The sequence below is a fragment of the Colletotrichum scovillei genome (assembly GCF_011075155.1).
Source record: "Colletotrichum scovillei strain TJNH1 chromosome Unknown Contig00008, whole genome shotgun sequence".
Classification (NCBI taxonomy): Eukaryota; Fungi; Ascomycota; class Sordariomycetes; order Glomerellales; family Glomerellaceae; genus Colletotrichum; species Colletotrichum scovillei.
In genome coordinates, this window is record NW_023336266.1 from 1,527,279 (window position 1) to 1,548,703 (window position 21,425).

At 51.1% G+C, this 21,425-nt stretch overlaps 7 protein-coding genes across 7 annotated transcripts; 4 read left to right on the forward strand and 3 right to left on the reverse strand.

The window, feature by feature from the left end:
- Window positions 1–1,137: 1,137 nt before the first annotated feature.
- HER10_EVM0008265 (benzoate 4-monooxygenase cytochrome p450) lies at window positions 1,138–4,536 on the forward strand (the record flags this gene model as incomplete). The annotated part of the gene is made up of 8 exons (XM_035477792.1): window positions 1,138–1,218; window positions 2,791–2,860; window positions 2,919–3,314; window positions 3,408–3,576; window positions 3,647–3,757; window positions 3,822–4,086; window positions 4,142–4,302; window positions 4,377–4,536. The coding sequence occupies 8 exons, from the start codon at window positions 1,138–1,140 to the stop codon at window positions 4,534–4,536; spliced, it is 1,413 nt and encodes a 470-aa protein (XP_035330831.1).
- A 323-nt stretch (window positions 4,537–4,859) lies between these two features.
- Window positions 4,860–6,497, reverse strand: HER10_EVM0011848 (benzoate 4-monooxygenase cytochrome P450; the record flags this gene model as incomplete). The annotated part of the gene is made up of 6 exons (XM_035481265.1): window positions 4,860–5,022; window positions 5,082–5,242; window positions 5,301–5,571; window positions 5,623–5,733; window positions 5,806–6,379; window positions 6,449–6,497. 6 exons carry the CDS (start codon window positions 6,495–6,497, stop codon window positions 4,860–4,862), a joined length of 1,329 nt encoding a protein of 442 aa, XP_035331026.1.
- Window positions 6,498–7,288: 791 nt separating this feature from the next.
- HER10_EVM0007886 (benzoate 4-monooxygenase cytochrome P450) lies at window positions 7,289–7,618 on the reverse strand (the record flags this gene model as incomplete). The annotated part of the gene is made up of 2 exons (XM_035477426.1): window positions 7,289–7,393; window positions 7,451–7,618. The coding sequence occupies 2 exons, from the start codon at window positions 7,616–7,618 to the stop codon at window positions 7,289–7,291; spliced, it is 273 nt and encodes a 90-aa protein (XP_035330811.1).
- Window positions 7,619–8,660: 1,042 nt separating this feature from the next.
- Window positions 8,661–9,746, forward strand: HER10_EVM0010585 (metallo-beta-lactamase superfamily protein; the record flags this gene model as incomplete). The annotated part of the gene is made up of 1 exon (XM_035480041.1): window positions 8,661–9,746. The coding sequence occupies one exon, from the start codon at window positions 8,661–8,663 to the stop codon at window positions 9,744–9,746; it is 1,086 nt and encodes a 361-aa protein (XP_035330949.1).
- A 233-nt stretch (window positions 9,747–9,979) lies between these two features.
- On the reverse strand, window positions 9,980–11,691 carry HER10_EVM0006025 (pyridine nucleotide-disulfide oxidoreductase; the record flags this gene model as incomplete). The annotated part of the gene is made up of 3 exons (XM_035475623.1): window positions 9,980–10,405; window positions 10,448–11,161; window positions 11,194–11,691. 3 exons carry the CDS (start codon window positions 11,689–11,691, stop codon window positions 9,980–9,982), a joined length of 1,638 nt encoding a protein of 545 aa, XP_035330705.1.
- Window positions 11,692–15,238: 3,547 nt separating this feature from the next.
- Window positions 15,239–16,325, forward strand: HER10_EVM0002935 (uncharacterized protein; the record flags this gene model as incomplete). Its single annotated transcript, XM_035472626.1, has 2 exons — window positions 15,239–15,778; window positions 15,831–16,325. 2 exons carry the CDS (start codon window positions 15,239–15,241, stop codon window positions 16,323–16,325), a joined length of 1,035 nt encoding a protein of 344 aa, XP_035330515.1.
- A 1,710-nt stretch (window positions 16,326–18,035) lies between these two features.
- On the forward strand, window positions 18,036–20,356 carry HER10_EVM0012424 (galactokinase). Its single transcript, XM_035481820.1, has 2 exons — window positions 18,036–19,277; window positions 19,336–20,356. Exons 1-2 carry the CDS (start codon window positions 18,643–18,645, stop codon window positions 20,279–20,281), a joined length of 1,581 nt encoding a protein of 526 aa, XP_035331052.1. The 5' UTR covers window positions 18,036–18,642; the 3' UTR covers window positions 20,282–20,356.
- The last annotated feature ends 1,069 nt before the right edge of the window (window positions 20,357–21,425 follow it).

Below are 21,425 nucleotides of genomic sequence, written 5' to 3' on the forward strand. Positions count from 1 at the left end.
AACCCGGCCTTTTCCTGGAAGATGCAAATGACGTCCGACCCGCCAAACCGGAAACACGAAACCTCGTCCCCCTTCCTCACCACGTCCCCCTCTGCGACAAACAAGTCCACAGACGAAACCATGGCCATCCCGATGGGCAAGAACGCAACCTTGCCGAGCACCGGGTTCTTAATGACAACCAGCCCCCTCGTCTGAAGGAATTGATACCCCGGGTTCTCGGAAGCGTCCGCCCCGCCCATCATACGCACCTGTCCGTCGCCGACAGTATCGGCCTCGAGGTGCGCCATGCCCTGAATGTTCTTCGCCTCGAGCACTCTGCCCGACACGGGCGCGTGTTGGCGGTGGTAGTTTGTGGTATTCAGGAACGCGTGCATCCAGATCCCGCCGTCAAAGTCTGCGGCGTGAGCGCTACCCTGGAGGAGCATGCTGATCGGCCAGCGGACGTTCTTGATCTCGACGGTGCCATGCGGGGAGATCCTGGCGACGCTCTGGTTGGCGAGGGAGTTGTCGTAAGTGCAGTCTGCCGGGTAGACTATCACGCTGTCGTCGTCGGGGGAGGCTATGGGTCGGAGGCCCGGTTTGAGGCGGCGGGTGAAGAAGGCGTTGAAGGTGCGGAAACCGCCTTTTGGGATTTCTGCCTCGTGGAAGCGGTAGGGGGGTGACGTTGCGAAGGATTGGAGGGAGGAAGGGGTGATGGAGGCGGGTGTGTCGAGGAATTGGCCGACAAGTTGGGCGTAGACTACGATCCAGGAGGATAGCCAGGTGAGGCCTTGCGAGTCTGGGCGAATAGGAGTTTGCAGCTTGCGGAGAGGGGGTTGGTCTAGGACGAAGTAGAATGTGCAGAGGATGTCGTAGATGTCTTTACCTTCGAAGTTCTCGCTGGGCACCCATTTCAGGAGGTCGTTTGCGAAGGTTAGGAAGGAGTGTGCGTCTTTAATGGCTAGTTTTGACATGAAGCTTGGGTTCTTGTCGCGGGCGGAGCGGACTGCGGAGTCTAGGCCTCCTGGGCTGACTTGTTCGAGGTAGCCGATGAGCATGACGATGACGGGGTTGTAGCGGAGGTACCCATCATTGGAGGTAGATGTTTCTTGGATGGCTTTCTGGGTAATACCTGGAGCTTTGCTGTCGAGGTGAGAGATGGGAGAGATGCTGGTGACTTCGTCGGGTGCGGTTGTTACGCTGAGTGACATGATGCGTAGTTTGACTTGTTTTATGCTAGTAAGTCTCTCTAAGATGCAACTGGAGAGGTAGAATTCTGGACAGAAATATGAGATGTGAGTATGTCAACCTTCAACCACACAACAAGTGCTCAAGCTGTTTATATGAGCCTTTGCTTTGCTAAAAGCCAATTCTTTTCAATAACGGTCCGCGGCAGTGACTCCATAAGAGAGAGCTGCCCACAATGCGGATGTCTTGCGAGGAACGTGGCGTTCGTGACTGTCCCCTAGGAAACTTATCTGAAGTCGTCAAGCCGGGTTCATGCACGGCTCCCCCAATCAAGTATTACCGCCCGGGTGCATTGCCGCATCCATACGACATAGCCGAGGGACGCTGTTGAGATGGAAAAGATTGGATGTTGCCCTTCTTGACGTGAACCACGAGCTTACTGCCAAACATAGATAGTTTTACGGGCCGTCCACATGGCTGGGGCGTTGAGGCGTACGAGGTTCGTGTTGAGGCGCGGTTCATTCGTACGGAGTTCCGCCACTGCTGTGTTTGCTGTGCCTACGACGTAAGTTTGGCTGTTCTTTAAATAATCTAAGGATGAAAATAAACCTGTTTTTGTGAAAGAATGCCTCGAAATGCGAAAAGTTGGCGGCATCGTTGGAATATGAAAGAGCACACTTGTGGTCTAGCAGTGAAGCAATTCTGCTGATGCCACACTGATGACCATCAAATCAGGTATACCTCGCATTGTTACGAAATTTGACTTGATTAGACTGATTTTGAGAACTGACGATTCTGTCTCGAAGAGTGAAAACTGGTCCCTTTGACTGTGCCACATCATGACAATTCCCCACTTGAGAGTACCTGACGGCATAATTGTCGCGCCGATGAGACTCAAAGTCAGCCGCACTCAGTCGAAAATGGCGGAATCTTTGCCGCCGTCAAGAGCTGTTGAATGGTTGATCTCCTTTATATTAATGGTCATTCTCGGTGCTTTACTTATTCCTGGTGTAAGGAGCGTTGCTGTTCCGTGCATTTCTCGGGATTTGCCGAGAAAGGTTTAGCGCGGTGACGATTGGAAACCTCACTTCCTAAAACGGAAACTGGCCGATGAGACGAAGTGCTATGCTGCCCTCCCAATATGTCTTTCGAGTCCGTCAAAGCTACAACGCAGACCTTTGCTAGGTCACCAGGAAAAGTATAGCAAGGCCTATGATCCTTAGAGCGAGTGTTCACAGCCTAAATTGCTAGCAAACACATCGAGCATAGTGGTAAATGCTGAAGAGCATCAGTTGATGTTCCAGGGGACGCGATGCTTGATCGAGCCATATCACACAAAGAGTGCTTGCACCTTCTTCAAACAAGAGTTGCACAGCTAACCGTCTCAAGCGCTGCCGCTCTATTACTGTATCTTGTAAGAACTACTCTGGATGGCACAAAGCGTTATTGGAACTCAAGACTAACGTACTCAGATCGTCTTGTACCTCTTGACAGCCAGCATTTACAACGCGTATTTCCATAAGCTTGCCACGTTCCCAGGACCACTATTAGGAAGATGTAGTCTGGTGAGTACGTCTAGGCTGTATATTGTTGGACTTGCAATGCTTAAGCTTCTCGTCATAGATCTGGCGAATCTATCACTCTCAGACTGGCCGCTTTCACTACGCCATTCAAGAGCAGCATCGCAAACATGGTAGGGCTTTCCTTTCCCCTAGGCCATGAAGAATACTCACTGAACTGAACGTCCATAGGGCCCGTTGTCCGAGTTTCTCCCAATGAGCTCTCCTTTGCTTCAGTGGAGTCGTGGAAGGCAATCTACGGCCACCGCGCTGCAGGCACAGCACCAGTGATCAAAAGCGAGTTTTACGATATCTACGGCGCAGGCTTCAAATCATTATGCATCGGTAGTGAACGTGATACTCACAAGCACGGTCAAATGCGCAAAATGCTCTCTGCTGCCTTTTCCACAAAGATGTTGCTGGACCAGGAAGATATCATTACCAAGACAGTCGACGCTTTCGTTCATCAGCTTGGGGAAGATCGTTTCCGGACTGAGGGTCTCAATATGACCAAGTGGTATGAGATGATAGCCTTTGATTCCTTGGGCGAAATGGCGTTCGGAGAATCCTTTCATAGCGTCAAAGCTGGTAAGTAGCGAGAAGTTGGGAGTTTCAAGCCTTAATCTTTGGCTGAGAGATGACCAAGCGAAACATCGTAATATTAATCACTTCGCATTATAGGAAAGCCACACAGTTGGTCGGAGATCATAGTCAGCCATCTATACTTCATCACACTTGTTGACAACCTCCGTCGTCTCCCTTTTGTGGCTAGAGTAGCCCGCGTGCTATTCCCGTCAACTCTTGCTGTCCAAAACCAGAACTCCCAGTATAGCCGGAAAAAGGTCGAAGAGTACGTAAAATACTCACCTTAAGCTTGGTTGCATGGAGCTCATGGTTGATTGTTAACCCTGGAACCGCAGGCGTCTATCCAAAAAGTCAAACCGCAATGACTTCCTGTCTACCGTTGTCAAGAGCTACGAAGTGGGAGCTATCAGCAAAGAAGAGATGACAGCCCATGTGTCAACTTTGACGTGCGTCCCCTCAGTTCAAGGTCATTTGGGAATGCTCGAGGTTTTGCTAACATTATACTCATAGAATTGCGGGTGGCGAGACGACTGCGACATTCCTTGCCGCGGCAACATACTATCTGCTCCGGAATCCAGCGTGTCTACTGAAGCTTCAAGCAGAAATAACGACAAAATTCTCCTCATTCGAAGAGATCAATGCCACTGCAGCTCGCCAGCTCCCATACTTGCAAGCCGTCATCAGCGAGGGCCTTAGGCTGTATGCACCGGGCTCTCAGGGGTTTCCGCGATTATCGCCAGGCATGAATGTCGGCGATATCTACGTCCCAGCGGGTGTAAGTCAACTCGAAGCACAATCAAAAGCATAGAGTCTGATGAGAGTGCCTATAGGCTGAGGTCTTCACGCACGCGTGGACCCTGACGCACAGCGAAGAGTATTTTTCTGACCCGAAAAGCTTCAAGCCTGAACGCTGGCTAGACGCGGAATCCACAGATGTCCGCGAGGCTAGCCAGCCATTCTCCATGGGCCCTCGGGGATGCTTGGGACAAAAGTGAGTCACAGCCCTGAACGCTTTGTGAACGCACCCTAGTTTATAAGCTATCTTATGCTAATACGACTATTAAGCTTCGCATACATGGAAATCAATCTCATCTTGGCCAAGGTGTTATGGCAGTACGACTTAGAGCTGGTTGACAAAGATTTGGATTGGGAACAGGAAAGCCAACTGCATGTGATGTGGTGGAAACCCGCACTCATGGTCCGTTTTACGCATAGAACATCTTGACGGAAGCCAACGAGCGCCTTCGCAGCCGATGCGCACCAGCCTCGAGAGGTCCATAAGAGGCTATAAGAGGTGCGAGACTGAGAAGAAAAATCAGGACCAATATTTCAGTTTCATGCACATTCAAGTTTCAAATTTATTTCGTATCACCATCGATCAACCATCTTTGGAGAAATACAGTACCCGCCTAGCAAACCGTGGCCGGCGTCAAAAACCTTGCTCTTGGACTGGTAGTTCGCGAAGACCTTTAAGCACCATGAACACAAGCAAACAGTGTGAGAATGTAGAAGCTTCCTCTCAAAGCCTGATTTCTGGCTGCAATCTTGCTATTGAAACACACGGGGCTTGAGCCTCACCATCAGACGAGGCTTCTCCCACAACGTATGCATCCTTGAATCCCGGTGCCAGTCGAGACTCTCATCAGCGAGCTCCAAGTCGTACCGATAGACCAGCTTCGCCATGGTTGTGTGAATTTCCATCCAGCCAAGGCTGCAACGTTTGATGATTAGTACGTGCCTAAACCACCATGTCATTGTTGGTAATCTCACCTTCGTCCCATGCATGATCGCGTTCCATATGAAAAGGGCTGACTTGCATCGAGGTCATCCGTTGGGTTTTCCACGAGCCACCGCTCTGGTCGGAATTCCCACGGCTCATCGAAATTCGAAGATGACATACTTGCCGCAAAGGTACTGGTCGAGACTGTGGTCTTGAGATGAATCCATGTAAGCTAAGAGTTCTCAAGGCAAGGAAATGTAAGTACGCACCCCGCCTGGCAAGAAATGACCATCAACCGTGCAGCCGCCATTGGGTACCACACGGGGAAGCGCAAAAGGAAGCGGAGGATAGACGCGCATAGCCTCCTGCGCCACGGCTCTGAGATACTTCAATGGAGTCGCCGTCGCCGCAGTAATATCCTCGTAACTAACAAAAGCTGACCGCACCTCATCCTGTAAGCACGCCAAAATCGCCGGGTTCTTGAGCAGGTAGTACGTCATGCAAGAAAGAGTAGTGGCTGTCGTCTCGCTGCCGGCAATGCTGGAAAAGGATTATGAGTCCGTTTCATGAGGAATAACTTGGGCGACTTACACAAAGTCGGAAGAATGTGCTGCAATCTGGGCGTCCGATATTGCCGCCTCATTACGGGCTTCAATCATTTTTGTGAGGAAATCTTCTCGATCCGAGTATGAGGCCAAGCGACTATCAGAAAATGAGCCTCAGCATTGCAACACAAAAAGACGGCGTTTGCCCATGGGATGTTTGCAGTCAAACCTTTGAACCAAATCCATGGTGTACTTTTGATGCGTGCGACTGTCTTTGAGAAGCTTGTCAATGAGACCAGAAAACACTGTCTGGGCAATGCCGGCGAGGGCTGGAAATCTGCGAAAGCAGTCGGCGAGAGCCCCCATACGCAAGCTTTTGGTGACGATCGAAACCCAGAAGTGCTCCTTGCCCGAGTCAACGCCGCCAAAGTCCTTGCCAAAAGCCAGGCTTCCGATGATATCGAAGGTGGCGAGGTTGAACCACATGACCATGTCGGTTCCTTGACTCCCCACATCTACCATCCCAATCTTCTCAATAAGGCGGTCGACACATTCGGCGACCATCGGTTCTTGTGACTTGAGAGACCTGTCGGAAAATGCGGTACCAAGATATCTACGCATCTCTGCGTGCTTCTTGGGATCACGCTCGCTAACGATAGACAAGGCCTCGGCGGCGAAGTTGCCACCATCATAGAATTCACTTTTGATGAAAGGATCAACACCCTTGCGTACACCATAGATATCCTGCCATGACGATGCCGAACTGAAGCTTAATTCGTTTGGTGCCACGCGAACGACGGGGCCTGGTACGATAAAAGAGTCAGAGCGAGCACTCCCAGAGTAGGTGCCTGCACATGCGTCATGCAACTCACCGTACTTTTCGTGTAGCTCAAGTTGACGATACGGCTGACGGCCACTCATGAAGTTCCACGAATACAAAGCCTACATAGAATGGTGTGAGCACTTGCACGCGGCACAGCGCAATAAGAGGGAGTGCTAGAACTTGCATTGCTAAGTGACGCCGATTTAGGGCCTGGAAACTTTCGTAAAGGATGGAACCACCATGTTGCAACTTTGTACAGAACCACGGCGACCAACGCCTACGTGAGAGCACTTTGATTAGGGAAAAAGTTTACTGACATGGGAGCTACGCAATCAGCTTACCAGGCCAGCTATTTGAGACTTCATGTCAAAATTCCCTTGAACCTCGTTGTGAAATGATCTCTAAGCTCGCAAAAGCCAACTACCCGTCCTTCCACATATTGACTGCTTCGCTCAACTTTTCTTTTTGTAGTCCGGACATTTCTGATTGAGGCAGACCCCGAAGTCTCACTCAGGCCAGGATCCCCACCTCGGACTTTTACTACTTTTAGCGACGGCGAGATACTGTGCTCGTCCGGTCAGCGCACGGAGGTAAGGACTAAGGTGGCTATACTAGAACCGACTTTTGTTGCATACCACAGTAAGTAGTCACCTACCTTGAACCAACAGGCATTGAACTGCACGTAGTAGACTGAATATAATAGCACATTGTTGATCAACTCTCAATAAGACAGGGCAAAAGGTGAGAGTGGCGATAAGTCCAAGTGACCGTGAATCACGTCAAACGCTGTCATACTAGCGCCTGCTACTTCCTTAAATCCCGGTGTCTCCTTTGCCCAACTGTCCGCTTTGGAAGCGTACCAACTGTACCCCACTGAAGAAAATGTTCTCTAAGAAAATACCACACCGCCGTCTACGATCAAACTCTGCCCAGTGATCTGATCCGAGTCTTCTCCTGCCAGAAAACTTACCAAACCAGCGACGTCTTCAGGAGTCTGCATCTCGCCTTGATCAGCTATCATGAGGCGTAACTGTCACGGGCCAAGACATACCTGAGGTTTCTTAGACGCAATGCGGGTCGCAACACCGTTCTCAAACGCAGCACCTTTGGGAAGTCCCATCCTGGTTGTAAGGCTAGTGTCAATGGTCTCCCACATATCAGTGCGGACCATGCCGGGACAGTATGCGTTGACCGTAATGCCGTGCTGTGCCATGTCCATAGCAACAGCTTGGGTGAGCCCCCGAACGGCCCATTTACTGACGGAGTATGCTGGCGCGAATTGAGACTACAGATTCGTCAAATTCCTTTCTGTACGTTACTAGAGTTTTGATGTGACATACTGGTCGGTATCCTGAGATAAAACAAGCTCCGATCAACTTCCCGCCTCGACCCTGCTTGATCATCTCCTGAGCTGCATATTTATAGCACAGAAAGACTCCCCGAACATTGATCTATGTCATATCAACACGTGAAATACAGGAGTCTCGGGATGGAAACTTACAGCCTGTACTTTATCCCATTCACTAGCACTGATTTCGAGGATCGGTTTGACGAGAATCACACCAGCGTTTGCGACCATCACCTTTGGACCCACCCTGTTTAGCTGCGACTTTGACATCGGCGTATTGATTCATACTTACATCAGTCCCTCCAAGCATATCTGATGTGTTTCGAATCAAATTCGCGACATCGTCTTCGTTGCTGATGTCTGCAGTAAGAACAGCAGTCCGCACACCTCCACATTGTCAGCTAACGTGGGTGGAATTTGTGAGAAGCTCATATCCATGAGCTGACCTTTCAGTTCAAGCTCATACTGTAGCTCTCTCAACTTGACTTCTTGACTGGCAAGATCGTTGATGGCTATTTGGAAACCATCTTGCGCCAGGCGCAGTGCTATGGCTCGGCCGATGCCATTAGCGGATCCCGTTACTAAAGCTGTACGAATAGACATTGTATTATGGAGCAACATTTCCGACTGTAACTCATTTGAGATTAGAGTCGATGTTCCACATGCCGTTTATATCCCCACAGTCATGCTAACGAAGTGATACTACTTTGGGGCGTTTGAAAATGCAGGCTCTTTAGTGCCGACAAGACCACCGTGTGCCGAGTACCGAGTGCCGATTTCTCTAACTCTTGCTTTGGGTGCTCCTGGACGATATAATCACTGAGGAAAAAGATCAATAAGAAACAACGAAAACCTTTTGGCTTCCTTGACCGCAGGATATCCAAATCGTCCATTGGACCGGAAATACGCCACCATGCCTTTATCAAACTTTCGCGTACCGCCATCTGCTTCGACCGTCAATGTCAGGGTCATCGACTCGACATCGAAGATTAGGGTGAGCATGGAGAGCATGGTTTCACACGTCATCAAAGGCCATTCTTGGCTTTCGTGTCCTTCATACGTCTTCCTCGTCGAACACCCACCCACTGGCCGCAAAGTCCTCTTCGATCTCGGGGTGCGCAAAGACTTCGAAAATCTCTCACCTCCTATTCAGAACTGGATCAAAGAGAGTGGTACGACGTGCAGCGTGGAGAAGGATGTGAGAGAGATCCTCGAAGAAGGCGGGGTTAAAGCAGGTGAAATCGAGAGCATCATCTGGAGCCATTGGCATTGGGATCATATCGGCGATCCGAGCAGATTTCCCACAAGCACTTCACTGATAGTCGGCCCGGGTTTCAAGGACATTATCATGCCAGGCTACCCTACGAATCCAGGGTCCCCAGTCCTTGATTCCGATTTCGCCGGCCGCGAACTCCGTGAACTGAGCTTCGCCGAGTCAACTATCAAAGTCGGATCGTTTCCTGCCATCGACTACTTCGGTGACGGAAGCTTCTACATCTTAGACGCGCCAGGTCATACCGTTGGTCATGTTAATGCTATTGCGCGGGTGACGACCGGCCCGGATAGCTTCATCCTCATGGGCGGTGACACCTGTCACCATAGCGCCGAGATGAGGCCATCCGCATACAATCCGCTGCCCGACTCGATATCGCCACATCCGTTTCATTCGGGCAATGTGACTCCCTGCCCCGGCGCGCTGTTCAAACCTATTCTCCAAGACGAAGACACGACGAAACCGTTCTATGGCGTTCATCGTCCTGGTATGCTGTTTGGCAACCCGGATGCTGCCGAGGAGACCGTAGACCGGATTATCGAGGCCGATGGAAGCGGAAATACCCTTGTTGTAATTGCTCACGATAACCATTTGAAGGACGTCGTCCGGGAGTTCCCGGAATATGCAAATGATTTCTTGGCCCGAGGTTGGATCGAACAGGGCAGGTGGTTGTTCTTGGAGGATTTCAAGGAGGCAGTTGATGGAGTTCATAACGAGAAGCTGTAGCATTGTCGCAAAGAAGCGTATCTAGCTCTGCAGTTACGAGGAAAAGCAACATTTCTGAATTCAAAACTCAATTGGCTTCTCAACATTCTATAAAGACGGACAATTTGGAACCGTGAAATACCTGCGGGAAAGCTACACTCCTATCTTTAGTATGTTCCTCCCGAATGATACCTGATGGAAGTTTACAGATTCTCATGAAAAACGTCGATGGGCTTCACATAGTCCCACGACAATTACAGTCTGTTGTCCGATTTTCTGTCCCAGATACCCTGGCCCTGGCGGATGATAGTTGCCTTCAGTTCTGGAAGGTGGTTTTCATAGATGCCGCGAGGATTGGTTTGGTGCTTAATGCACAAGTGCGCCGCGGCAGCTGTTGCCAGAGCGTGGCATCCTCCATTGGCCATGAACTTGGCGTTGGATCCCCCAATGTGCGTGGTGCTGATATGTTTCCCAGCCATCATTAAGTTCGAGATATTAGACGAATAGAGACACCGGAAAGGGATGTCGTAAGGCTTTTTATCCCGCTCATCCCATTCCCAGGCCTGCAGACGGAAGTCGTACTTTTTGTCGCCTGGGTAATGTAGACAAAAGGCGCCTGCATTCTGAACCACAGCGTCGGGGAAAACTTTGTGATCGCGGATATCGGTTTCTGTAAGAATCTAGTCTCCCTTGTACTTCTTGAACTCTCCCTGAGCAGCAACAAATGCTACCCAATCGAATTCAAGATTCGCGTAAGTCTCGGGCTCTATCTCTTTCACGTTTTGAAAAGTCCCGTAGATGGCGCGCAAGAGATGGTCCCGAATATGTTCACCATTAGTATATGGATCGAGCCATTGGCCGTACTCCCAGAAGTGGGTAAGAGGTCCCTTCATCTTCATATCCATGGTAGGATCGGGTACAAAATTCGGGGGCACAACAAGAGGTCCCGGGCCATTCTCAAGACCGGGCTTACTGAGCTGACCCCGAAGATCAGAGTAGTCTTTGGCGACCTCAGTGGCCCATGGAACAGATGGAAAAGGGGCAAGTTTGTCGCCCATCCGAGTTCGAAAAAAGACTGTGTGTCCGTGATGCATCTCATCAGCTACTATAGGCGCAAGACTTTCGCCATACATCGCCTTGGACTCCTGACCGAAAAGGGTCTCTGCGCCAGTGCAGATACCAAGGATGGCTTTGCCAGAGCAGTCAATGAAGACTGGAGCTGAAAGGCAAATCTCCTTTCCAGTGCGGGCATGTCGGGCCTTCACCGATGTTACCTGTGAACCGGTGAGGGTTGCATCGTAAACAGTGAATTCCATGAATGCTGTCGCGTTGGGTTCTGCATCAAGCAGCCGCTGTGCGACTAGGTCGCCGTCGAGGTTGCGTTGAGAGAGCTCTTGGATGATGGAGTTGGTCATACCGCGTGGAGTGAGCCCGATCTCTACGCTGGCATTGCCGCCGAGGTAAGGACGGTCTTGAATAAGGCAACACGATCCCCCATTCGCGCAGCTGCTAATGCGGCTGTACAGCCAGGTATGCCTCCTCCGACGACAACAACATCGAATGACCCTGCATCATGAGGCTGATGAGGTAAACCACGTAGTCGTCTCCTCCAGGCACGCGATTCTCCGTCTATTCCATTGGGCGGCGATGTGTCCTCCTTGCTGAGAAAGACTGCGTCGCAACAGCCGCAGAATCCCGTCAAATCGTGCAGCACCAGTCGCACACCATCCCATGGGAGATTGACTGTGCCAGCGTACTGCCAATGCCAATCTTTGCCATTGGCGCCGAAGACTGTGTCGAGCGTATTTCCGTTGATAGTAAGGGTAAATTGACCAGGATGATGAGCCGGAACCCAGTCCTTGGTTCGAACCCAAACATTGTAACGGCCCTTTTCCGCTGATATAGTAGTTGTTGCATCCGCGACTGGCTTTCCATTACCGTGAGCGAGGAGATATGGCGATCCCATCTCCGAGTCGAACTACGAGTCCAAGATCCAGCCGCCAAAGTCACGGAACTCTTCCGCTTCTACCAGTACTCCTGAGGCAGGAAGTGACGCCATTCTCGGGACTAAGTCAATGGATCTTGACGATCAAAGATGAAGAGACCAGAATGATGCAAAACAATCTACACAATTGAATATTGCCATCCAAAATCTCAATGTTGCTAACGTTGCTGCCTTACGTTTTATGGACATCCAGACGAGTCGAAGAACACGGGTCAAAACACATTGGGGTGCTCAAGGTGTACGCCTCTTTCCCATCCTGCAACAAGGGTGTTGAACAATTGGTGGTCCCGGTCCATGAGCCAATCGGCTACAGCTATACGGTATTATGTACCCGTTAGTAAGTTGCTCGCTATGTGGACGACTGTGAGTGTGGGGTGCATGCCGCCCAGTCACTTCCAGTAGGTAAATCCGACATACAATGCATCACTACAGCACAAGAGTCATACAATTCTGGATTTGTTCAAATGACTTGTCGTTCGAGATACCTACTTACATGGAGTTGGGCGTCTTGGAGTGGTGCCCGCTCAGTCGTATTGCTTTCCACCTGCATGCGGTTTTGTAGTTAGCGACGAAGCTCTCCAAATCGTAACTCCTCCAGGTCTGAGAACCCAATAAAACATACCTACTAGGTAGTAAGAGCCGTGAACGGAAACGGAATCGGATTTGGGTTGAACCGTCGGGCATATTGACTAGACACAGGCGCCGGGCCTGACGTAATTTCGGCTCCCACATCGGTTCCCACAGCACACGCTGTGTCATTCGGCAGATATCAGTCAAATGGCAATCTGGAAAGCTTCAGCTCTACCGACGCTGGAAGACCCCCGAGTCTCACAATCTTCGGCTCGAGACTCATTCAATATGAATACCAGAACAGTGCGAGACCGTGCCAATGTCGTATGCGTTGATTGCCACTCCAGGAAAGTAAGTCGATTCGCAGACATGCTCCCCGCCTGTGAAACAAGCATTATCTGACTACCGAACAAAAAGGTCAGGTGTGACCTACAAGATAGCCCTCTTCACGGATGCGCAAACTGTCGCCGTGCCGGTGTTCAGTGCATGTAAGCCGCTATTGTGCCGTTATGACCCTTTCAGCAAAAGTTCTGACACAATTCTGCGCATCAGTCGTCGAGACGGCGTTCGAAAGAGCCGCAAGATGACGGCTCGGCAAAGGCAGCTCACACTGCCGAGATCGCCGACTGTGCCGGCCGTGCCATCACCCCCCATTCTTAGCACTGATAGAACGAGAGTTGAGCCGCGGATATTGACTCCAGCTCGGTCTTCAGAGTTGAACACACGGGACTATCAGCCGGGGGGATTCATCTCCCACGCATCCGTCTTGTCGTACGACTCCGCCACAGAGCCGATGGCAGTTCACGATGGCCTCCCACCACGAATTATGCAAGCGCGAGATGTCTTGGTCAAGGCCACTGAAGCTGACACCTTGCCAGCGCCATCATTGCGCAAGGCTTTGACGGACGCCTTCTTTGAATTCGCCTTTCCTTACTTTCCAGTCGTTGATGCGGAAGACCTCTCGAGGGGAGACTCGTCGATCCTTCTACAGCAAGCTGTGTGCCTCGTCGGCAGTCTCATGCGCCATGACCCCAATAGTATGACTTTGAGCTACTCACTCTATGAGAAGATTGAAACTTTGATACATGTTGAGTTCGAAAAAGACAACGTATTCCTACTCCAGACACTCTGTCTCTTGTCGTGCTGGGCTCCAGCCTCACCATATCTTGTCACACTCCATGGGCCGTGGCATTGGACTGGTATGGCTGTGCGGCTAGCAGTGCAGATGGGAATCCACACGCGATCAAGCTACAGAGAGAAAGATAACTCCGGGTCCTTACGGCGTATATTTTGGCATCTGATAGTACGTTCTTATTACCTTCCTCTTACCATCACCAGCATCTGCTTCCCGGTTCCTACCCTGCACCTAGCTTTTGGTGTTCTCATTCCATGCACTGACAATTCAAAGAACAGTGAGACGCTTATGGTCGCCTGCTGGGGCCGGCCTAGCTCGCTGAAGCTTGCAGACTGCGATGTTCAGCCGCTTGCAGCTTCGGATTTTGTAACACAAGGGGTACTCACAACGGTCTCTCTACAATTCACCGGACTCATGAACGTGATTGGCAAGTTGTCGGAGTTGAACACCAGAAAAGGCGTACCAGTTGAAGCCGAGGTCGAAAGTGTCATCACGTCGCTCTGCGAATGGAAGAGCGGCCTACCGGACGTGTTGCGGCTCTATGATGCAGACGGTACGCGGAGATCTTATCACCGTTATACTTCAGAGCTGCACATTCACTATTTGACGGCAATCATAATTGTGCAGATGCTCAGCAAGAGTCGCCATGCCCTTTGGCGGACCTCTCATACCTCAGTTCTAGCGGCGACCTGTATTGCCGAGTTGTACGAGGAGATCCACTACAGAGAGGATTCATCACACTTGCTAAGCATCAACGGCTTCATGTCTTCAGTGGCCGCAATAGTGTTGGTATTTCATCGGCCGGACTCATCAGAGAAGGAAACGATTCGCAAGAATGGCATCGAAAGCATCTGTTCCGTGCTGCGCGTTATGAGCAAGAAGTACGGCGGCGCTCGATCAGTGCTCCAGAGAATTCAGGGGCTTCAACTCCAAGCTGAGCGGAGGCAAACGTCTGATCATAATCTTCAGGACGATACTTCATCGTCATCCGCGCCATGGGTAGCAAGGAGCGTTCACGCACATCTCCGTGAATTACTCCCGTTCCCGCTCACTTTCGATGAAAACGCAGATATCTTGGATCTAGCAGAAGCTGGAATAGATCGCTTGCCGGATGATAGAGATGTAGCTGCAACTCTTACACCTGTTGAAAATGTGTCGGATGCTATGTTTTCGTTGATGGATATTTTAGAGATGGATTTCGATCCCTTTGATAACACCAGTAGCTTCGTGTAGAACATTCACTTCAATCATAATACAGAACCTCTGGGAAACATCTCTATCCGGTTTTCGACTACAAAATATTGATATCTGTACTGTTCGCATTGTTGGAGCTGTTGAGGATTATGGTGGTAAGAAGGATTTCTGCCGGCTCGTCTCGGCTCCTTAGATAGTGCCGAGTGCCGATGAGTACAGTCAGTTCTGCCGAAAGACATGACTTAGGCTCGGGTATCATGCGAGAGCATACCCATTGCACGCCAGTCTACAGATGGGACCAAATGCCGTGCTACATTGACAGAACTCATGTGACATATCGACAAGACTCCGTCGGAATGATATGCAGCCGTCGCAGTAGGATGGCGTAGGTAGGTATGCAGCGGGTGGGTATTCTGCTAGACTTATTAAAGCAAGTGTAGATCCTTCTAATACAGTCGATATGACTACATCATCCTTTGTTTATAAAAGAGAACGGCGTTCCACGAATAATACGTTAGACTTGAAGTTCGAATTTGAACACCAGTATCTCTACCTTACTTCAAACTGAAGATTACATCTTCGCTCCTACACCTACCACAACTTGCAATCATGTCGAACCTGATCGTAGTCATTGGCGCAGCCGGTGGTCAGGGAGGAGGCGTCGTCGACGCCTTCCTCAACGAACCAGGCTGGAAAGTCAGAGGCACCACTCGAAACACCTCGAGTGAGAAAGCAAAGGCACTCACCGCAAAGGGCGTCGAAGTTGTCTCTGCGAACCTCAACGACGAAGAGAGCCTCGAGAGAGCCTTCCACGGGGCCACGGCGATCTTCGCATTCACTGACTACTACGACACGTTCTTCGAACTCGGCGATGAGAAGTCCGTGGAGTTGGAGTTTGAACAGGGAAAAAGAATTGCTCGCGCGGCGGCAAAGACGGAGTCTCTTCAACGACTTGTGTTCAGCGCCGGGCCTCACACGAGCAAGATCACAAACGGAGAAGCTGTCTGCCCCCATCTCGAGGGCAAGGGGCGCATCGTAACGTATGTTACACAAGAGATGCCAGATCTTTCGGCCAAGACCACCTTCGCCGTATTCACTGTCTTTGCGAACAACGCACTGCTCTATGATATCTTCAAGCCAATCTACGTGGTAAGTGAAGCAGAGCGCGACCACAATCAGATATACACTGACCAGCTTGAAGCCGAGCGCCAAGAAGTATGTTACCTTGTACCCGGTGCCACCCAACACGCCGTACCCATGTGTTGGAGATCCCGTCACCAATGGAGGCATTTTCGTTCGCAGACTGGTGAAGAGCCCCCCTCCTCCAGGATCCTTTGTCCGATGCAACGTCGAGACCATGACTATGGAGTCTTACCTCGCCGCCTGGGGACGAGCCACTGGGCTCGCGCCGGAGGAGGGCTCGACCGCCGCCGTGCAGGTTTCTCCCCAAAGCTATGTTGAGCTGTGGGGCGCCATGGCTCAAGAACAGCTTTCGCAGTGGCAGTTCTTCCAATGGATGCAGGATCACTACCCTCCGACGTGGGAAGGAGTCACCATCCTGGAGGGAATGGATCTCTTGACTGACGAGGACAAGAAGGAACTTATTAGCGTTGAGGAGTCTCTGAGGCGGTACGACTGGAGTGCGTTTGAGAAGAAGCCGACGGCCAAGGCTGTTACCGGCCGGTTCTCGACTTGAAGAAACCAGGGTAACGTTCTCGCAAGGTCCAGGAAGTTGGATACTTCATTCATTACCATGAGGTTGTGGCTAGCTCTTGTCTGAATGACGTCTCAAACGCAGTTATCTGTAGGGGAAATGAAGTGATATTCTGCAAAGCAACTATAGGCTCACAACATATTATGGCAACAACTAAACTGGTATGGGTCAAATGTTGAGAAGACAATGTCCAGAATTGTAGACCTCAAGGTCCATGTGTAGACACTTGGTGAGCTCAGCATTGTGCAGACCTTCACCTGGTAGATACCGGTTAGTGCCTCGTTTGTTTGTTTCTCGGTCATGGTTCAGCTTGCAAGGGTGGGACGAGAGAGCTTAGGAAACTGCGTAATGATATTGGTGGTGCAGATGATCTAGGGAACGAGTCGCTGCCTTTGAGTATTTGAAAAGATTGCAAGCCCGCGGAACCATGATAGTCTGAGGCAAAGTTTACCAGGGCACCATAACTATTGCCATCGGCTTAAGAGTCTTTTGAACACTTGCTGGTCAAACTTGCTGTCATCATTAGAGCTACCTTACCACCGAGTGGTCTATCTGTAACAAACACAAGTCCACCTCAGCGGAGAGGTCGCGGCAAAGTCAAATATTGATCCGGGACCAATATGTAGTATATAGGTCAATATTAGGAGGTAAAAATATGATCTTGCAATTCAGAGACTGCCTAAAACTGCAAAAATGATTTCGCCCGGACTTGAACCGGAGACCTTCAGTGTGTTAGACTGACGTGATAACCAACTACACCACGAAACCTGAGAGGCTAGAAGCGCCTGTGATGAAGCGTCAGTCAGAGGGTCCTAAGTTCTCTTAGGCTAGGGCTCTCCTCCTTTTTCTTTCGAGTCTCCCTCTTTCTTCCGGTCCTCCCTTTCTCTCTCTTGTTTCCTTTTCTGGCTTGTCGGCGTCGTTTTTTTTTGCCTCAATCCAAGGTAACATGATGTCTGAAGGTTCAATTCGAGATTGCTTTGCGATTTGAAGTTGCAATACATTTTGCGCAATGCGAGAAGACGTTAATACAATTCAGGTTACCAACAACGCGAGATCCCCGCTAGAGGGAGAAAAAAAAATGAAAGTCTCTCGCCCCCGACATCCCCGCGCACCGCATGGCGCAGGATCCTGGAACCCAGTCAGGCGATGCGCCAGGCCGGTGATGGCGTGCAGTCACTCCACTGGTACGGCTTGGCTGTCGTTCGCTGGTTGAGAAATCATGCATTCTAGTATCGGTGGCGTCAAATTGTATCTCGTGCTATGAAACTTCGAAAGAAGGGCTGTCTCATACCGATTTCCAAGAATCCCACCTTTGCACTTGACCTGAACTACACAGTAAGGAGAATGTCCAAAAAGCTTGATGCGCAAGCTAGCGCTAGCTTTGTATCGCAACCGAGGCAGCTTTCGAGTTCTCCGCCGGTTTTCCGATTGTCGGCCCGCAATGGAACGGGGCCGTTGTCCAGTTCAAGCTGGAGACCCCGGACAACCCAGAAGGCCGAAATCAGCGCACCTTGTCTTTCTCGGTTGCTGGGCCGGGCGACCTTTCTGGTCGAACTTGGACTGGTATGGTTCGGAAAGGTGAGCTGCTTTATGCAGTCTAGAGGATCACGCTACCCTGGCGCTTGTCAGGCTTGTTAAAGAGAAAATGAGATAGAAATTGTTGGAGATTTTGCATGACGGTGGAATTATCGACCGAGGTGGGGTGTCAATGTCCCGAAGAGTAGCACTGCGTCTGAAGCTCTATGAAGCTGCTGCATTGCATGAGTCTTTAAGGCCATGTATACTCGAGGGACTACCGTTGTATTTGCTCCTTGTCCAGTGCTGACCGAAGATCGAACTCAATTCCAGATTGCCAAACTCCAAGCTGAGCTCTTTTAATTTTACTATTGGTGAGACATTCGAGGCGACGCTCATCCAGTATTCTTCAGACAGAGATCGCCAAACGAGGGGCAATTGCGGGGTAGCAGCTTGAGGCAGCACACGCGCACCACTTCCAGCGCAGCAAAGTTGAGAGAGCACCCGCAAAAACACCAAAGCTCCATCGCGGGGTTATTACGGCGCATCGTCAAACCACCGGCCTCGTCCCACCCACCCCCACCATCCAAATACAAACCCGCCCCCAAAACGTCACAAGTCATCACCATCACACTCTTCCTTCTCTCTTCTACTCTTCTACTCTTCTACTCTTCTCCTCTTCTTCCCTTCTGGCAGTTCGGTTTTCCTTGTTCAAAGCCGTCTCTTCAGCATTAAAGATACCCATTCCGCATTCGACCTCGAACCAAACTCACGTTCGCCCACCATGGCCGGCCCCGTTCCCACCGCGAGCGCACTCGCCGACATCTACACAGATGATGCCCTCCCTATCCAGACCAAGCGCTGGTCATCTCTCCTCTCGCAGTTCGAGTCCGAGTACGGCCACGCAGCCTCCGTCGTCGCCCGTTCCCCGGGCCGCGTGAACATCATCGGCGAGCACATCGACTACTCCCTCTACTCCGTCCTTCCCATGGCCATCACCGCCGACGCCATCCTCGCCTTCTCCGTCACCGACACGCCCGCTGACTCCGAGACCTTCACCCTCCGCGTCGCAAACGCCCAGTCCGACAAGTACCCCTCTCGCACCTTTGAAGTCCCCATCGGCGCCGACGTTCCAATCGACTCCAAGGTCCACGAGTGGTCCAACTACTTCAAGAGCGGCCTGAGTGGCGCTCTGGAACTGCTGCGTCGGAAGCATGGCAAGGACTTCAGACCAAAGGGTATGAAGATCCTCATGGACGGCAACGTCCCTGTTGGCGGTGGTCTCAGCTCCAGTGCTGCTTTCGTTAGTGCCTCGGCATTGGCTGTGATGCTCGCCAACGGCGAGAAGACTGTTGACAAGACCGAGCTCACCGAGCTTGCCATTGTCAGTGAGCGTGCCGTTGGTGTCAACTCTGGCGGGTGAGCCTTCCCTTTAAACTCCTTGACTACCTCTTCTCAGATCTAACAACCCACTTAGCATGGACCAGTCTGCCTCAGTCTTCTCCCAGCGCGGCTCTGCTCTCTTCGTCTCATTCAGCCCCTCTCTGACCGCTCGCCCCGTCTTCTTCCCGACGACCAACCCGGAACTCTCCTTCCTCATCGCCCAGTCCTTTGTCACCTCCAACAAGCAGGTCACCGGTCCCATCCACTACAACCTCCGTGTCGTCGAGTGCAGCATGGCAGGTGCTTTTCTCAACGCAGCCCTCAACCCCGCCGGCACAAAGCTCCCCACCGACGCCTCTCCGCTCGGCATCTCTCTCCACGGCTTCCACGAGGCCTACTTCGCTAACAAGAAGCTCCCGCACGCCGAGGGCGCATCGGCAGAGGAGGCCGCAGAAGCCCAGCTCCGTGTGCTCATCGACGTCACCAAGAAGGCTCTCGACAGTACCGAGGGCTACACCCGCGAGGAGATCGCCAAGGTCTTGGGCGTTTCTGTTCCCGAGCTCGAGCAGATCTTCATGTCCAAGCTCTCCGTTCGCGCCGAGCGCTTCAAGCTCCGCCAGCGCGCCCTGCACGTCTTCGAGGAAGCTCTCCGCGTGCTTCAGTTCATGAAGGTGCTGGAGCAAGAGGCGCCCAAGGATACCTCTGACACCACAGCCTACAACAAGCGCCTCGGCGACCTGCTCAACGCCACACAAGACTCTTGCCGCGACTTGTACGAGTGCAGCGCGCCCGAAATTGACGAGCTTTGCCGCATTGCACGCGAGAACGGCTCGTATGGTAGCAGACTTACCGGTGCTGGCTGGGGTGGCTGCACAGTCCATATGGTGCCTGCTGACAAGGTTGCTGCTGTCAAGGAGGCGTGGGAGAGGGAATACTACTCGAAGCGCGAGCTTACTGAGGAGCAAAAGGAGGGTGCTGTTGTTGTGAGCCGGCCAGGCAGTGGAAGTGCGGCATATCTCCTCAAGGAGGGAGCGTTGTAAAAGCAACGATACCCGGTACTGGATGAATAAAGAGGAGGACCTCGTAGGCTATTTAGCAGTACATATGTTTATGACCTTTAAGCAGTTCCAAGAATTTTGAATGAAAAGCAACTTATGATATGCTTCCTCTTGAATTTCACGTGGGTAGACGCGCAGCAGATATGGGCTTTTGTGTTATCTCCTCAAATACTCGAAATCTCAGGCACTCTCCATCTGTACAAACCTTGTCTTATCAAGGTATTGTGAGCTTGCAGCGTACGGCCTGCAAGGTGCACACCATATTTCATCGACAGGCCGAAGAATGATGAAAGAAGGAACTTATTAGCGAGACTTACGTGCATATACGCCTCCGGGAAAAAAGCTGGCGGTTTGTCTTCTATCGATAAAGTCGCATAGCTACTCCGCGTACAGACGAGAGGTCGACGGAGCGAATTTCCCGTCTGGCAAAGTTAGGCTTGTGCTGTGAGGGTGCAAGACTTCGCCAGAGACAAGCAGGAACATGGTCAAACCAACCAATTTAAAGAGGATTATGGGATGTGCCGATGAGATTTGGTACAGTGAAGACGGAAGGGAAGGTGAGTACTCCCTAGTTTGGTTCAACACTATCCTTGAGCAGCAATGATTACTCACTGCGCAATATCCATGAGGCCATGGCAGTGGAAATAATATCGACGTCTTCCGCTTCTTCGCCTTGACCAGGAGGGAGATAGTTGCGGATGAGGGCGGTAATAGACCTGCACAGGTACCGTGGCCGCTGATATGTTTGCTTGGCTTATAGAGGACGCTCATCATCATCAGATACTAGAAAGTTTCCAAAGTATCGGCGCCTATAGGGGAGCCTTTAACAATTAGCATGACAGCGTCATAGAGAAAAGGAGCAAAAAGCAGGCTGAAGAGGTATTTACCATGAATCGTTGCACATCAGTAAGCTTGAAAATCAGTAAGGGCGCTTGATAGAGATAATACTGTTGGAAGGATATCATGTCCAACAATGACGAAGTATGTTTGTTCGGCTTCAACCGTGGGTTCTGTACCCATCTATCCTACTTCTTGCATGGGTTATGCTGGTCTCACAGATGTGGCTCGCGTCGTTACCTTCAATTGCTTCTGAGAAGGTTCCCACTGGAAAATATCGCCGAAATCA

What these genes read in the sequence shown, in the direction of transcription:
- HER10_EVM0012424 (XM_035481820.1), top strand. Translation starts at nt 18,643, where the DNA reads ATGGCCGGCCCCGTTCCCACCGCGAGCGCACTCGCCGACATCTACACA. An exon ending in GTTGGTGTCAACTCTGGCGG is followed by an intron (nt 19,278 to 19,335) that starts GTGAGCCTTCCC and finishes CAACCCACTTAG; the next exon opens with CATGGACCAGTCTGCCTCAG.